This window comes from Aethalodelphis obliquidens, unplaced genomic scaffold (assembly GCF_003676395.1).
Source record: "Aethalodelphis obliquidens isolate GAN/ISIS:26980383/991018 unplaced genomic scaffold, ASM367639v1 scaffold30, whole genome shotgun sequence".
Taxonomy (NCBI): domain Eukaryota; kingdom Metazoa; phylum Chordata; class Mammalia; order Artiodactyla; family Delphinidae; genus Aethalodelphis; species Aethalodelphis obliquidens.
Genome location: NW_020837974.1, coordinates 1980103 through 1992378, shown reverse-complemented (window position 1 = coordinate 1992378; position 12276 = coordinate 1980103). Strand labels below are relative to the sequence as shown.

General features: G+C 44.8%; 1 protein-coding gene across 5 annotated transcripts in view; it reads left to right on the top strand.

The window, feature by feature from the left end:
• The first annotated feature begins 823 nt into the window (after positions 1-823).
• Positions 824-12276, top strand: part of GNA12 (G protein subunit alpha 12) — a 117176-nt gene continuing 105723 nt past the window's right edge. For all 5 annotated transcript variants that reach the window (XR_003436934.1, XR_003436932.1, XR_003436933.1 and 2 more), the window contains exon 1: positions 824-1222. Coding sequence is in view for 1 of the 5 variants with exons in the window: in XM_027125637.1 (XP_026981438.1) it covers positions 911-1222 (312 nt within the window). In the remaining 4 variants the exon portion in view is untranslated. The remainder of the gene's footprint in view (positions 1223-12276) is intronic.

Genomic DNA, 12276 nt, shown 5'->3' with positions numbered 1-12276 from the left:
CAACCATCTGAGGTAGTTGCTATTATGGCCCCTATTTTATAGAGGAAGAAATTTAAGCTAAAAATGGAGGGGAGGTGGGGGTAGCTGCCTAGAAGGTTATGTAACTAGTAACGGGTCGAGAGGAGATTCCATCTCAGATCCGTGCTACAGGAGCCTTTGGCGGGGTGGGTTGGGGGGGAGGGGCTCCTGGTGATTTTGATGATAAGCCAGCTGTGAGAAACGCCGCCCAGAGGCCCACGCCACCCTTAAAGGATGCATCTGTTTGCAATGTTTGGCCCATCCCCCTCCAGTGTTTCTGGAAAGAACAGCTTTCTCTCTAAACCTAAGACGAGCAGCTGGACCTCTTATCGACATTTCCCAGCTTTCGGGCAACGCCGAGTCCACTCCGGGAGCCTCTGGGTCTCACAGGTTACCCCAGTCTGGGAACCCAGAGAGACTTTCTGTACACCTGGCACTTCTGGTCCCGCCCCGTTTCGCGACACCCCCAATCCTAAGTCCGTTCTTCGCGATTGACGTGACCCCAGAACAGTTATAATTGGTTATAACGTACTGCCGCTCCGCCTCCTCGAAGACTCCGCCTCCCTTTCATTCTGAAAGAAAGAACCTCGGCCCGGGCGCCCAATGAGAAGCGCCCCCACCCCAAAGGTCCCACCTTTTTCGGCGCCGACTCCGCCCCCAGGGCCGGAGAGATGCCCGCCTTTCGGCGTAGCATGGACCAATAGGAGGGCGCGACCGTCCGGACGGACGGCAGCCGGCCCAATCCCTGGGCCTCGGGCTGCGTCGCCCCGCCCCTCCGCCGGGCCGAGCGGCGGGCAAGAGCGGGCCTCGGGGCGGCGGCGGCGGCGGACGCGGCCTGAGGGAGCGGCCGGCTGCCGCCTCGCCCGCCGCGGGGTCCATGGCCTGAGCGGCCATGTCCGGCGTGGTGCGGACCCTCAGCCGCTGCCTGCTGCCGGCCGAGGCCGGCGGGGCCCGCGAGCGCAGGGCGGGCGGCGGCGGGGCCCGCGACGCGGAGCGCGAGGCGCGGCGGCGCAGCCGGGACATCGACGCGGGGCTGGCCCGCGAGCGGCGCGCCGTGCGGCGCCTCGTCAAGATCCTGCTGCTGGGCGCGGGCGAGAGCGGCAAGTCCACCTTCCTCAAGCAGATGCGCATCATCCACGGCCGTGAGTTCGACCAGAAGGCGCTGCTCGAGTTCCGCGACACCATCTTCGACAACATCCTTAAGGTACGCTCTCCCCGCGTCCCCGCCCGCACACCTGCGCCCAGGTGCGCGCAGGTGCGGCCCCGCGGACTCCTGCGCCCCGGCCGGCACCGCGGCCCACGCCTTTGTCTGCCCCTGGTCTGGCCGCAGCGGCCCCGTGCCCCCAGCTTTGGGGGAGCCGGCCAAGGATGCGCACCCTGTCTCCCCGTCGGCCTGGTGGCCTTCGCCTCTGCTCTTCTCGGGGATTTGGGGGCTGAGGAAGCGGGAAAGCCGGACACCTTCTGGGGCTTCGGAGGCGCGGGGGTTTTAGCGGTGGGGAGGGCCCCTCCTGGATTCAGGGTGCCGTCCTTGCCCTGCCCTCCCAGTAGGTTCAGAAGAGCGGTGTAGACTGGGGAGGAAACCGGCCGCACGTCTCTCCTTTTAAACTGGTTATTAGGAAAATTTCCAACATATACAGAGTAGAGAAAATAGAAGGAACAGTAAGTACCCAGGCCCCTCTCCACAACTTCAGCAGTGATGGATTCAGCGTCCGTCTTGTTTCACCTGTACCTCTGCCCCTGTGATTTTGAAGCAAACCCCAGACACTGTATAGATTCACTGGAAAGTGTTTACGGAGCTCACAGATAAGCGTACGGTGGTTATGTTTTTTAAAATGATGCCCTGAAAATTTAATAACTCCTTAACATGGTAAAGTACCCAGCCCTGTTCAGATTTCCTCCATTGTCACATAACTGTTTTGTTTGCGTTAGGATATAAATCTTTGCATTGCAATTTTTAACATATCTCTCAGGTGTGTTTAATCCCCAGGTGCTCCTTCTGTCCCTTGCTCCATTTTTATCATTTGCTACTTGTTTGTGGGAAAAAAAAGCGTAGAGCTGACCAAGTGTGGGTTCTAGTTTCTGTGTACTGTGTGAACCTGTAGTAGAGGGCCCCAAAGAAGGGAATTCTGGAGAAACCTGATGAGGGGAAAAGAGAGCCTCTCCTGTACCTAGAATAGGGTCATTTCCTTTTTTTTTTTTTCCTTATAGTTTCTTACCTCTACCGTTTCCTTTCCCCTTCACCTGCCCTTTCCATGGCCCATTTTGGGGAAACCAAATTACAGGTATGAGGAAAGTTGTCTCAAAACAGAGGTAGAGGGAAGCTTGTCAAACAGAATCCTCTCTGGAGATGAGATCTTGCGGTGCCTGAGGAACTCTAAATTTAGCCAAGGGCTGTATAACCAGCCCATGGGCACATGTCTTTCACTTCACCCATGAGGAAGCTCTGGGCCTTGGTGATGAAGTGGCTCCCCGCTGGGACCTGGAACCCTGGGCTCCAGACTTCCAGGCCTGCATCAGGAATCTCGCACCAGTATTCTCACTTGCTGTATTTGTTAGTAAAACATTTCGTTTTGATAGAAATAGCTCTTTTAGGATCCTGCCGGGAAGAGCATAATTTGAATGATAAAACACCCGTTTCCTTTTCACCTCTTTCAAAAGCCTCTCTGTGAGTCAGAGCTCTGGCCCAATACTTCATAAACTTTAAAGGCTAGGTGCCCAGTATGATCCAAGGGATTAACTGTGTGTTTAAAATTCCCCTCATCTTCTGGGGTAAAGTTCATTTGATTGTCTTTCTCTGTCACAGAGCTCGATTTTATTTTTGCGGCTTTTCTGGACCTCTTAACCAAGCAGGTTATAAGATTTGGCTGATGGACTCGCAGTTTCTTTCAACTCGGGAGGCAGAGAAAATACTTAGAAACAGAATCTTAAATCTAAATCAGTGTATTAAGTGCATTTTTAGAAAACTCAGTCTTAGCTTTTCCCAATACATACAGACACTAACTTCTACTAACTTCCTTACCAGCAAGAAACAAGATTTGTTGTTAATCAGTATCCTATTTTCCTTGTCAACTTTTTTTCTTTTTTAATAATTGTAATTCCATATTAAGCTCACTTTGTCTGTTTTGACCATTTCAATGAGTAGTTAGCAATTCATCTTTCACTGTAAAACCAATAATTACCTCTCCCCTCATTTTTATTTGGACAGATCACTTTGGGAAGAGACTTTTTGAATAAATTGCTTTGTAGTGGCTCTAGTAGCAGATATTTGAATAATAACTCTTCAGAATAATATTTGTGTCTACAAATAGAGTTCGTGTTAACGGGCTATTTTTAAAGCACTAGCTATGTGCCAGGCCTTTTCATATATGGCCTTTAATTTTCGTAATGCTTCAAATGGTATTGTCGCAGCGTAAGGTCAGTTACCTAATTCATAGGTGACACAGCTGGGAACCAAACCTGATCTTTTTTTTTAAATTAAACTTTTAATGCTGAGAGAACTGTAGAGTCCCATGCAGTTTTAATAAATAATAGAGAGCTCCTATGTACCCTTAAACCAGTTCCCCACAACGGTGAGATCTTGTAAAACTAGTACAATATCACAACCAAGATACCGACGTTGAGAAAGTGAAGACACAGAACGTTCCCATCACAACAAGTATTCCTCACGTTGCCTTTTATAGCCACTGCCACCCTTCGCCCTCCCCCGACCTGGCAGTGACTGATCTATTTTCCAATTCTATAATTTCGTCATTTCATGAATATGATATAAATGGAGTCTTGCAAGAAGTGACCTTTTGGAATTGGCTTTTATCACTCAGCATGATTCCCTAGAGATACACCCCAGTTACTGTGTGTGTTCACAATCAGTAGTTCCTGCCTTTTAATTGCTGAGTAGTATCCATGGTAAGAATTTACCACCGTACACCATTTAACCATTCGCCTGTTGAAGGACATCTGGGTTGTTTCCAGTTTCTGCCTATTATGAATAAATCTTCTGTGAACACTTGTGTACATGTTTTTTGTAAGTACATAAATTTTCGTGTATCTGGGATAAACGCCCAAGAGTGCAGTTGCTCAGCTGTGTGGCAGGTGCATGTTTAGTTTTATAAGAACCTGCCAACCTGCTTCTGAAGTGGCTGTACTATTTTATATTCCCACCAGCCGTGTATGAGTGAGTGATCCAGTTTCTCTGCATCCTTGCTAGCATTTGGTGTTGTCACTATTTTTTATTTCAGCCATCTCTGATAGGTGCATAAGTGCTATGTTACTGCCATTTTAATTTGCATTTCCCTGTGGCTAATGATACTTTCCTGTGCTCATTTGCTGTCTGTATATTCTCTTTGATGAAATGTCTCTTCATACTTTTTAGCCGTTTTGTAATTAGGTTCCTTGTTTCTTTATTGTTGAGTTTTGAATGTTCTTTATATATTCTGGGTACCACTCCTTTGTGAAATACGTGTTTTGCAAATATTTTCTCCCAACCCGTAGCTTGTCTTTTCATCCTTTTTAGCAGGGTCTTTTGCAGAGCAAAAGTTTTTAATTTTGATGAGGTCCAATTTATCAGTTTTTCCGTTTATGGATCATGCTTTTCGTGTCAAGTCTAAGAACTCTTTACCTAACCCTAGATCCCAAAGATTTTCTCCTATTTTTAAAAAAATTTTATAGGTGTACATTTTACTTTTAAGCCCCTGATCCATTTTGGGTTAATATTTGTATAAGGTGTGAGGTTTAGGTGGAGATTTTTTTGTTTTTTCTCTATGGATGTCCAGTTGTTCCAGGATTATCTGTTGAAAAGACTGTCCCTCCTCCTTTGAATTGCTTTTGCACCTTCGTCAAAAATCAAGTGGGCATATTTGTGTGGATCTATTTCTGGGTTTTCCATTCTATTCCACTGATCTATCTCCTCTTCTGCCAATATCACACGATGTTGATTGCTATCGCTATATAGTAGGCTTAATATCAAAGTGATTTCTCCCACTTCACTTTTCAAGATTGTTTTAGCTATTCTAGGGTCTGTGCCTTTCCATTGTAAATTTTAGAATAAGCTTTCTTATGTCTGTATTTAAAAAAAAAACTTGCTGTGATTTTGATAGCATTTGCATTAAACCATAGATCAGTTTGGGGAGAATTGACATCTCTCCTATGTTGAGTCTTCCAATTCATGAACATAGTATGTCCTCATTTATTTAGGTTGTCTTTGATTTCTTTCATCAGCATTTTGCACTTATCAACATACAGATCCTGTACATGTTTTGTTACATTTATACTTAAGTATTACATTTTCTTTAGAGCAGTTGTAAGTGATACTGTGCTTTTACTTTAAGTTTCCACATAGTCATTGTTACTGTATAGCAATAGGATTGATTTTTGTGTCAATCATGTGTCCTGTGACCTTGGCCAAATACATTTAATGGTTCTAAGAGCTTTCCTATAGATTCTTCGGGATTTTCTATGTAGATCATCATGTTATCTGCAAATAGGGACACTTATTTCTTCTTTCCCTAAAGTTAGGTATGCCTTTATTTCTTTTTCTTGCCTTACTGCAGTGGCTAGAACTTCCAGTATTAAGAGAGGTGAGAATAGTCATATCTTATGTTTCTTTCCTGATGTTGGTGATTTGTGTCTTCTCTTTTTATTTTTCTCAGTATTTTAGAGGCTTATCACTTTTACTGATTTTTTTTTCCCCTGAAAACTGGCTTTTTATGTCATTGATTTTTCTGTTTTCAGTTTCATTTATTTCTGCTTTTTATTATTTTTTTCCTCCTACTTGCTCTGATTTTATTTTGCTCTTTTTTTTTTTAATTTCCTGAGGTAGAGACTTAGATTATTTACTTGAGACCTCTCCTCTTTTCTAATGTAAACATTTTAAGTGCTATAAATTTCCCCCTCAGCACTGCTTTAGCTGTAGTCACATATTTTGATATGTGGCATTTTAATTTTTATTCAGTTTCGTATGTATTTTTCTTGCTTTTGAGATAGCTTCTTTGGCCCATAGATTGTTTAGAAGTGTGTTACAGTTTCCAAGAGTAGAGAGATTTTCCTGTTATCTTTCTGTTCCTGATTTCTATGACTCCATTATGGTCAGAGAACATACTTTGTATGACTTCAGTTCTTTTAAATTTTTTGAGGTTTGTTTTATGACTCAGAATATGGTCTATCTTGGTATATGCTCAGTGGGCTTACGTTGGTGACTGTTCCATGGGTACTTGAAAAAAAATGTGTATTCTGTTGTTTGGTGGCGTTTTCTGCATATGTTGATTTGATCGGTTGCTTGATGGTGGTGTTGAGTTCTGTATCCTTGCTGATTTTCTTTTTAGTAGTTCTATCAGTTGCTGAGTGAGGTGTTGAAGTCTCCAACTATAATTGTCCATTTCTCCTTTAGTTCTATTGGGTTTTGCTTCATGTATTTTGAGACTTTGTTGTGTGGTACGCAAACATTTAGGATTATTATGTCCTCCTGATGGGTTGGTCTTTTTGTCATTATGTAATGTCCCTTTTGGTCTCTAGTAATTGTCTTTGCTCTGAAGTCTACTTTATCAGCTATTTTAACATAGCCACTCTTTTTTTTTTAATGAATGCTTTCATGGTATATGTTTACATCCTTTTGACCTACCCACATTGTTGTTTTGAAATGAGTTTCTTATAGACAGCATATTGTTATATTTTCTTATCTACTCTGCCGATCTGTTAATTTGTATATTCAGATGATTTACGTTTAAGGTAATTATTAACATGTTAGGGCACAAGTCTCCTATTTTATTATTTTATGTTTTTGTTTCTTCTGTTTCTATGCTTCCTGCAGGTTATTTAAACATCTTTATTGATTGATATTTTGAGTAGCATATCAATCAAAGCTTTGTATCATTTTCTTGGTAGTTGCTCTAAGCTTACCATATACATACGCAATTTATCCCAGTCTACTGGAAGCTGTGTTTTACAGCTTTAAGTGAAGTGTGGGAACTTTATTTCCATTTAGATCCCTTTACCCTCCCCACCTTTTAAAAAATATTTATTTATTTATTTTTGGCTGCATTGGGTTTTCGTTGCTGCGCGCGGGCTTTCTCTAGTTGTGGCAAGTGGGGCCTACTCTGTGTTGTGCACGGGCTTCTCATTGTGGTGGCTTCTCTTGTTGCGGAGCACAGACTCTAGGCACGAGGGCTTCAGTAGTTGTGGCTCACAGGCTTAGTTGCTCCACAGCATGTGGGATCTTCCCGGACCAGGGCTGGAACCCACATCCCCTGCATTGGCAGGTGGATTCTTAACCACTGCGCCACCAGGGAAATCCTTACCCTCCCCACCTTTAAAATATCAGTGTCTTAAGTATTTCTTATACTTTGAGCACCACATCAGATGGTTTTACTTGAGTCATCAAATAGGATTTAAGAAATGCACGAGAAATAGGAGAATTTGTTATATTTATGCCTGTTTTTACCTATTCTGACTGTGTCCGTTCCTTGCTGAAGTTCTAGCCTTCTCCTGTTACTCCCTCCTTTCTCTTTGGAGAATTTCCCTTAGCCAGTCTTTAAGCATGGATTTGCCTGCAACAAATTCTCTCAGCTTTCCTTGTCCAAGAATGTCTTTATTTCACCTTTAATCTTGAAGGATGTCTTAGCTAGCGATTGGACTCACAGCTGACACTTATTTTCTTTTAGTCCTTGAAAAATGTGCCACCTCCTTCTGACCTCTGGTTTCAGACGAGAAATCAAATCATTCGAATTGCTGTTCCTCTGTAAGCTTGTCATGTCTCTCTGGCTGATTTTAAGATTTTTCCTTTGTCGTTGGTTTCCTGAAGTTTAATTATGATTTGTCTGGACATAGGTTTCTTTCAGCTTATTATATTTGGGGTTTGCTCAGCTTCTTAAATCTGTATATTTATGTCTTTTGCCAAAATTGGGACATTTTCTGCCATTATTTCTTCACATACTTTTTCGGTCCTGCTCTTTTTCTCCCTTCCTTCTGGGACTCTGTTGATAGGCATCTAGCTCTTGTTCCTGACCTCTGGGTCCCTGAGACTCTGTTTCTTGTGGAAACAGAGGGGTTTGTGGGGTTCTAGCTCTGGCTCTCCCTAGGCCTGGCTGGCACCAGGGAAGGCGAGGGGGCGGAAGTGACACTTGGCCCAGTCCCCCCCCCACCTTCTACCCTCTGGGACTGGGTGGGGTGGAGGCTCAGCTCCCCCTCCCCCAACACTGCCCTGGTTGGGGGTTGGGAACACTTCCTGTGTGTCTAGGCAGGGATGGGCGCTGAGGTCCCTGTGTGGCCCCACTGCCAGCACGACGTGGTGGGCCACTTGGAACATGCCTGGTTCTGAGGCACAGGAAGGGGATGTGGAAGGTCAGCTTCCCTTTCAACCCCACTGAAACCTCAGAGGACGATTCTGCAGTTTTTCTGTTGGTTTTTGGCTGGAATAGGGTGGGTGTTGTCAAAAACGTTTTCTGTTGTAAGACCACCCTTTTCCTGGCCCTTTGGCTGGGGAGACAAGCTGCTCTTGGAGCTCTTTCCATCTGCCTTTTGGCTTTTCCAGCTTGGAGGCACTGGCAGCACCTTATCCTGGGCTGGTAGGGACAGTCAGGACACCTGGGGGACTCGCTGCCACGTCTTTCCTCAAGTCCTGGGTCCCAGGCAGCCTGCCACCTTCTTCCCACCCCCTTTCCTATGCGTGTTTTGTTGTGTTGTTTCTAGAGCCTTTTCACTTGTAGTGGGGAGGGCCTGGGAGGAATGGAGCTACTCTGTCTTGGCAGAACCGGACCAGACGTCTTCATCTTCCTGGTCCTTGATTCCAGGTTCAGGGCTCTTCCTTCGTGATCACAGTTGTGCCTGAGTTTGAGCACATTGTTTCTTTAACTTCATTGCCTCACTCTACCCCCTTGATGGATTATTTGAATCTACTAGTTGCTTTGACTTCCTGTAACTATTATCCATAAGACTACCTAATCTTTCTTTTTATTTTATTTTATTATTATTATTATTTTTTTTTTTGCGGTACGCGGGCCTCTCACTGCTGTGGCCTCTCCCATTGCGGAGCACAGGCTCCGGACGCGCGGGCTCAGCAGCCATGGCTCACGGGCCCAGCCGCTCCGCAGCATGTGGGATCTTCCCGGACCGGGGCACGAACCCGTGTCCCCTGCATCGGCAGGCGGACTCTCAACCACTGCGCCACCAGGGAAGCCCTCTTTTTATTTTTATAATCATTTTTTTCTTACCATCTTTATTGGAGTATAATTGCTTTACAGTGTTGTGTTAGTTGCTGCTGTATAATAAAGTGAATCAGCTATGTGTATACATGTATCCCCATATCCCCTCCCTCTTGCGTCTCCCTCCCACCCTCCCTATCCCACCCCTCTAGGTGGTCACAAAGCACGGAGCTGATCTTTCTGTGCTATGCGGCTGCTTCCCACTAGCTATCTATTTTACATTTGGTAGTGTATATATGTCCATGCCACTCTCCCACTTCGTCCCAGCTTACCCTTCCCCCTCCCCGTGTCCTCAAGTCCATTCTCTACATCTGCATCTTTATTCCTGTCCTGCCCCTACGTTCTTTAGAACCTTTTTTTTTTTTTAAGATTCTATATATATGTGTTAGCATACGGTATTTGTTTTTCTCTTTCTGACTTACTTCACTCTGTATGACAGTCTCTAGGTCCATCCACCTCACTACAAATAACTCAATTTCGTTTCTTTTTATGGCTGAGTTATATTCCATTGTGTATATATGTGCCACATCTTCTTTATCCATTCATCTGTCGATGGACACTTAGGTTGCTTCCATATTTTTTATAACCTTAAAGATGCTAGTCTGTCACTTCCCAAGTGGGCTCTCCCAAATGTTCATGTATTTGGTGCTTCAGAAATTATTTAATAACGCCTCTGGTGCTAGCGAGTGCCTCAGTGCATGTGTGGAAGGCTTTAAACCAGCTTGGCTTTATCTCACCGTGCTTTCCACTCCATCATCTGTAATTTCAAGAACGATTTTTAATTAACCGATTTTTACATCCAGTTAGAGGTGAGTAAAATGTTAGCTGTGTGAGCTGTCCTTTGTTACGTGGACTGGAAATCAAATGCAGAATCGCATGGGTGCATCATTTAACCACACAAAGGCAGACTTTCCTTGTATATATACATATTGATGATTTTAAAACCTTGTGAGTAATTAAATTATTAGAATTAGTGGTCTTTTGTTGGCACTGAAACGAATTCAATTCAACAAAATTTTTGGACCGTATATCCAAGGATTTGTGCTCTGTGCTGGTGGGGAGAGGGATATTATTTATTTATTTATGGCGGTACGCGGGCCTCTCACTGCCGTGGCTTCTCCCGCTGCGGAGCACAGGCCCAGCGGCCATGGCTCACGGGCCCAGCCGCTCTGCGGCACGCGGGATCCTCCTGGACCGGGGCACGAACCCGCATCCCCTGCATCGGCAGGCGGGCTCTCAACCACTGCGCCACCAGGGAAGCCCAGAGACAGATATTTAATGACAAGTCCTGCCCAGTCCCTACCCTGCAGGCACTCTGACTAGCTGGGGAGACAGTTGCTCTTGTAACTAGTGTTCAGTCTGAGTGTAACCAGACTCAACGCCAGTGCAGAGGCAGGGAGGCGGCCCAGTGGTGAGCAGGGAAGGTTAACTGGCTGAGGTACCCAGGAAAGCCTGCCAAGGAGGCATGATGTGAGCTGGCTTGCGAGGGCCCTGCGGGAGTCCAGCAGGTGGAGAAGAACTCACAGCTGAGACCATCTCAGTGCCCTACGTTTGTCTATCAGTTAAGACAGAGTTCTAGTAAGTAGAGGTATTAAAGAATGAATGTAGGAGTGAGACAGAACTTTCTAGTGCCAAGGACTTGTAATGAGACGGCTTGCTAGGCACCTGTGGTCACGATGCTCTGTGGCTGAAAACTGGACCTTCTTCCTATGAAATCTGTGTGTGTGCATACAGTTTCAAGGAGCTCCCTGGACATGCTGAATCCCAAGAGTGGGCCTACATGTGCCCTGTGGACTGCAGTTGAAGAACTTTTGTTGTAGAATACCAAGGTTATGTTAGGTTTTAAAAAATCTTTTATTATTATTTTTTTAGAATTGTTTGCTGTATTATATTTACCTTTTTGCTAAGGTGAAGAAGACTTAGAAGAAGCCTCCACTGCTCTCTGGAATTTTTAAGCACTTTGAAACTCCTGACCTGCAGAATCTTTGTTTCTTGGGTTCCGAAGCAGCCCTCTGGGCTTGATGCTACAGTGGGTTTGCGTGAGAGGGAAGCACAAATGTGCTTTTGGGGTCTGGAAGAACAGTTGGGTTTTTATTGCTTTTTTGGCAAATTGCATTTAAGTAAGCAAGTTTACTTTTACATGTGGACACAGATGGTTGGTCCTTTAGTAATGCCAAAAAACAAAAACAACAACATCTTTTTCCATTGGTTAAAAAAATCCAGAGACTGCCCTCTGGCCATTGTTGGGGATTCAGAGCACATGGACAGTTGGTTTTCCCCTCCAGCTTTCAGGTTGACATGTTGATTATTTTAACCAAATCTATTTTTCAGGGCGCAGTATTTGACCTTTAGTCATCTGTCACATGGGATTTGGGATATAGCTGTGCTTGATGCCAGGTAGTGTTCTGTTGGCAGCTCGTAATTACTTTTTGTTGTTACATAGTTGAGAGTGGGGACGTGGATCTTACCGGTTTTAAATGGAACTGAAGATTTAAACTGAAGTCTTACCTACAGATCTAATGATAGGGTGATCTTCAAACCAAAGAAGCTAATGTTGTGTAATGGACCTAATGCTTAACTTACATTACCTGAAGGGCAGTGCCGTCCCTTAAAGACAGGCTGGTTTACTTCATGTTATAACTACTATAGTTTGGAGTTAAACGGAAGCAATGGAGTCCTCTTTGCATCTTCTGTCAAGTGGGCTGGACAGAGCAGCTGCTTGGCTACAATGCATTGCCCTCTTAGAGTGAACAAGGTACGAAGAATAGTTGCTGACCATGTGATAGTCATCTTTTTGCATGATTCTTTTGCGCGTTAAGATATTTATCTCACGTTAGGATAAATGTTCAGGTAGGTCCAGGTATGTGGTTTATGGAATGGAAGGCATAGTTTGCATCCTGCGTTAGTGTGTCGGTTAGAGACGCCGTCGCTTCTGCCTTGGTACGGTGAACTGAACCATTTGGAACTTGTGCTCTGGAGGTGCAGCATCCAGAGGACAGAACAGCAACAGTTGTCACTCTTGAGAGTATTTGCAAGAGGATAGAGGTAGTGGGAGGGCAGCAGGGCC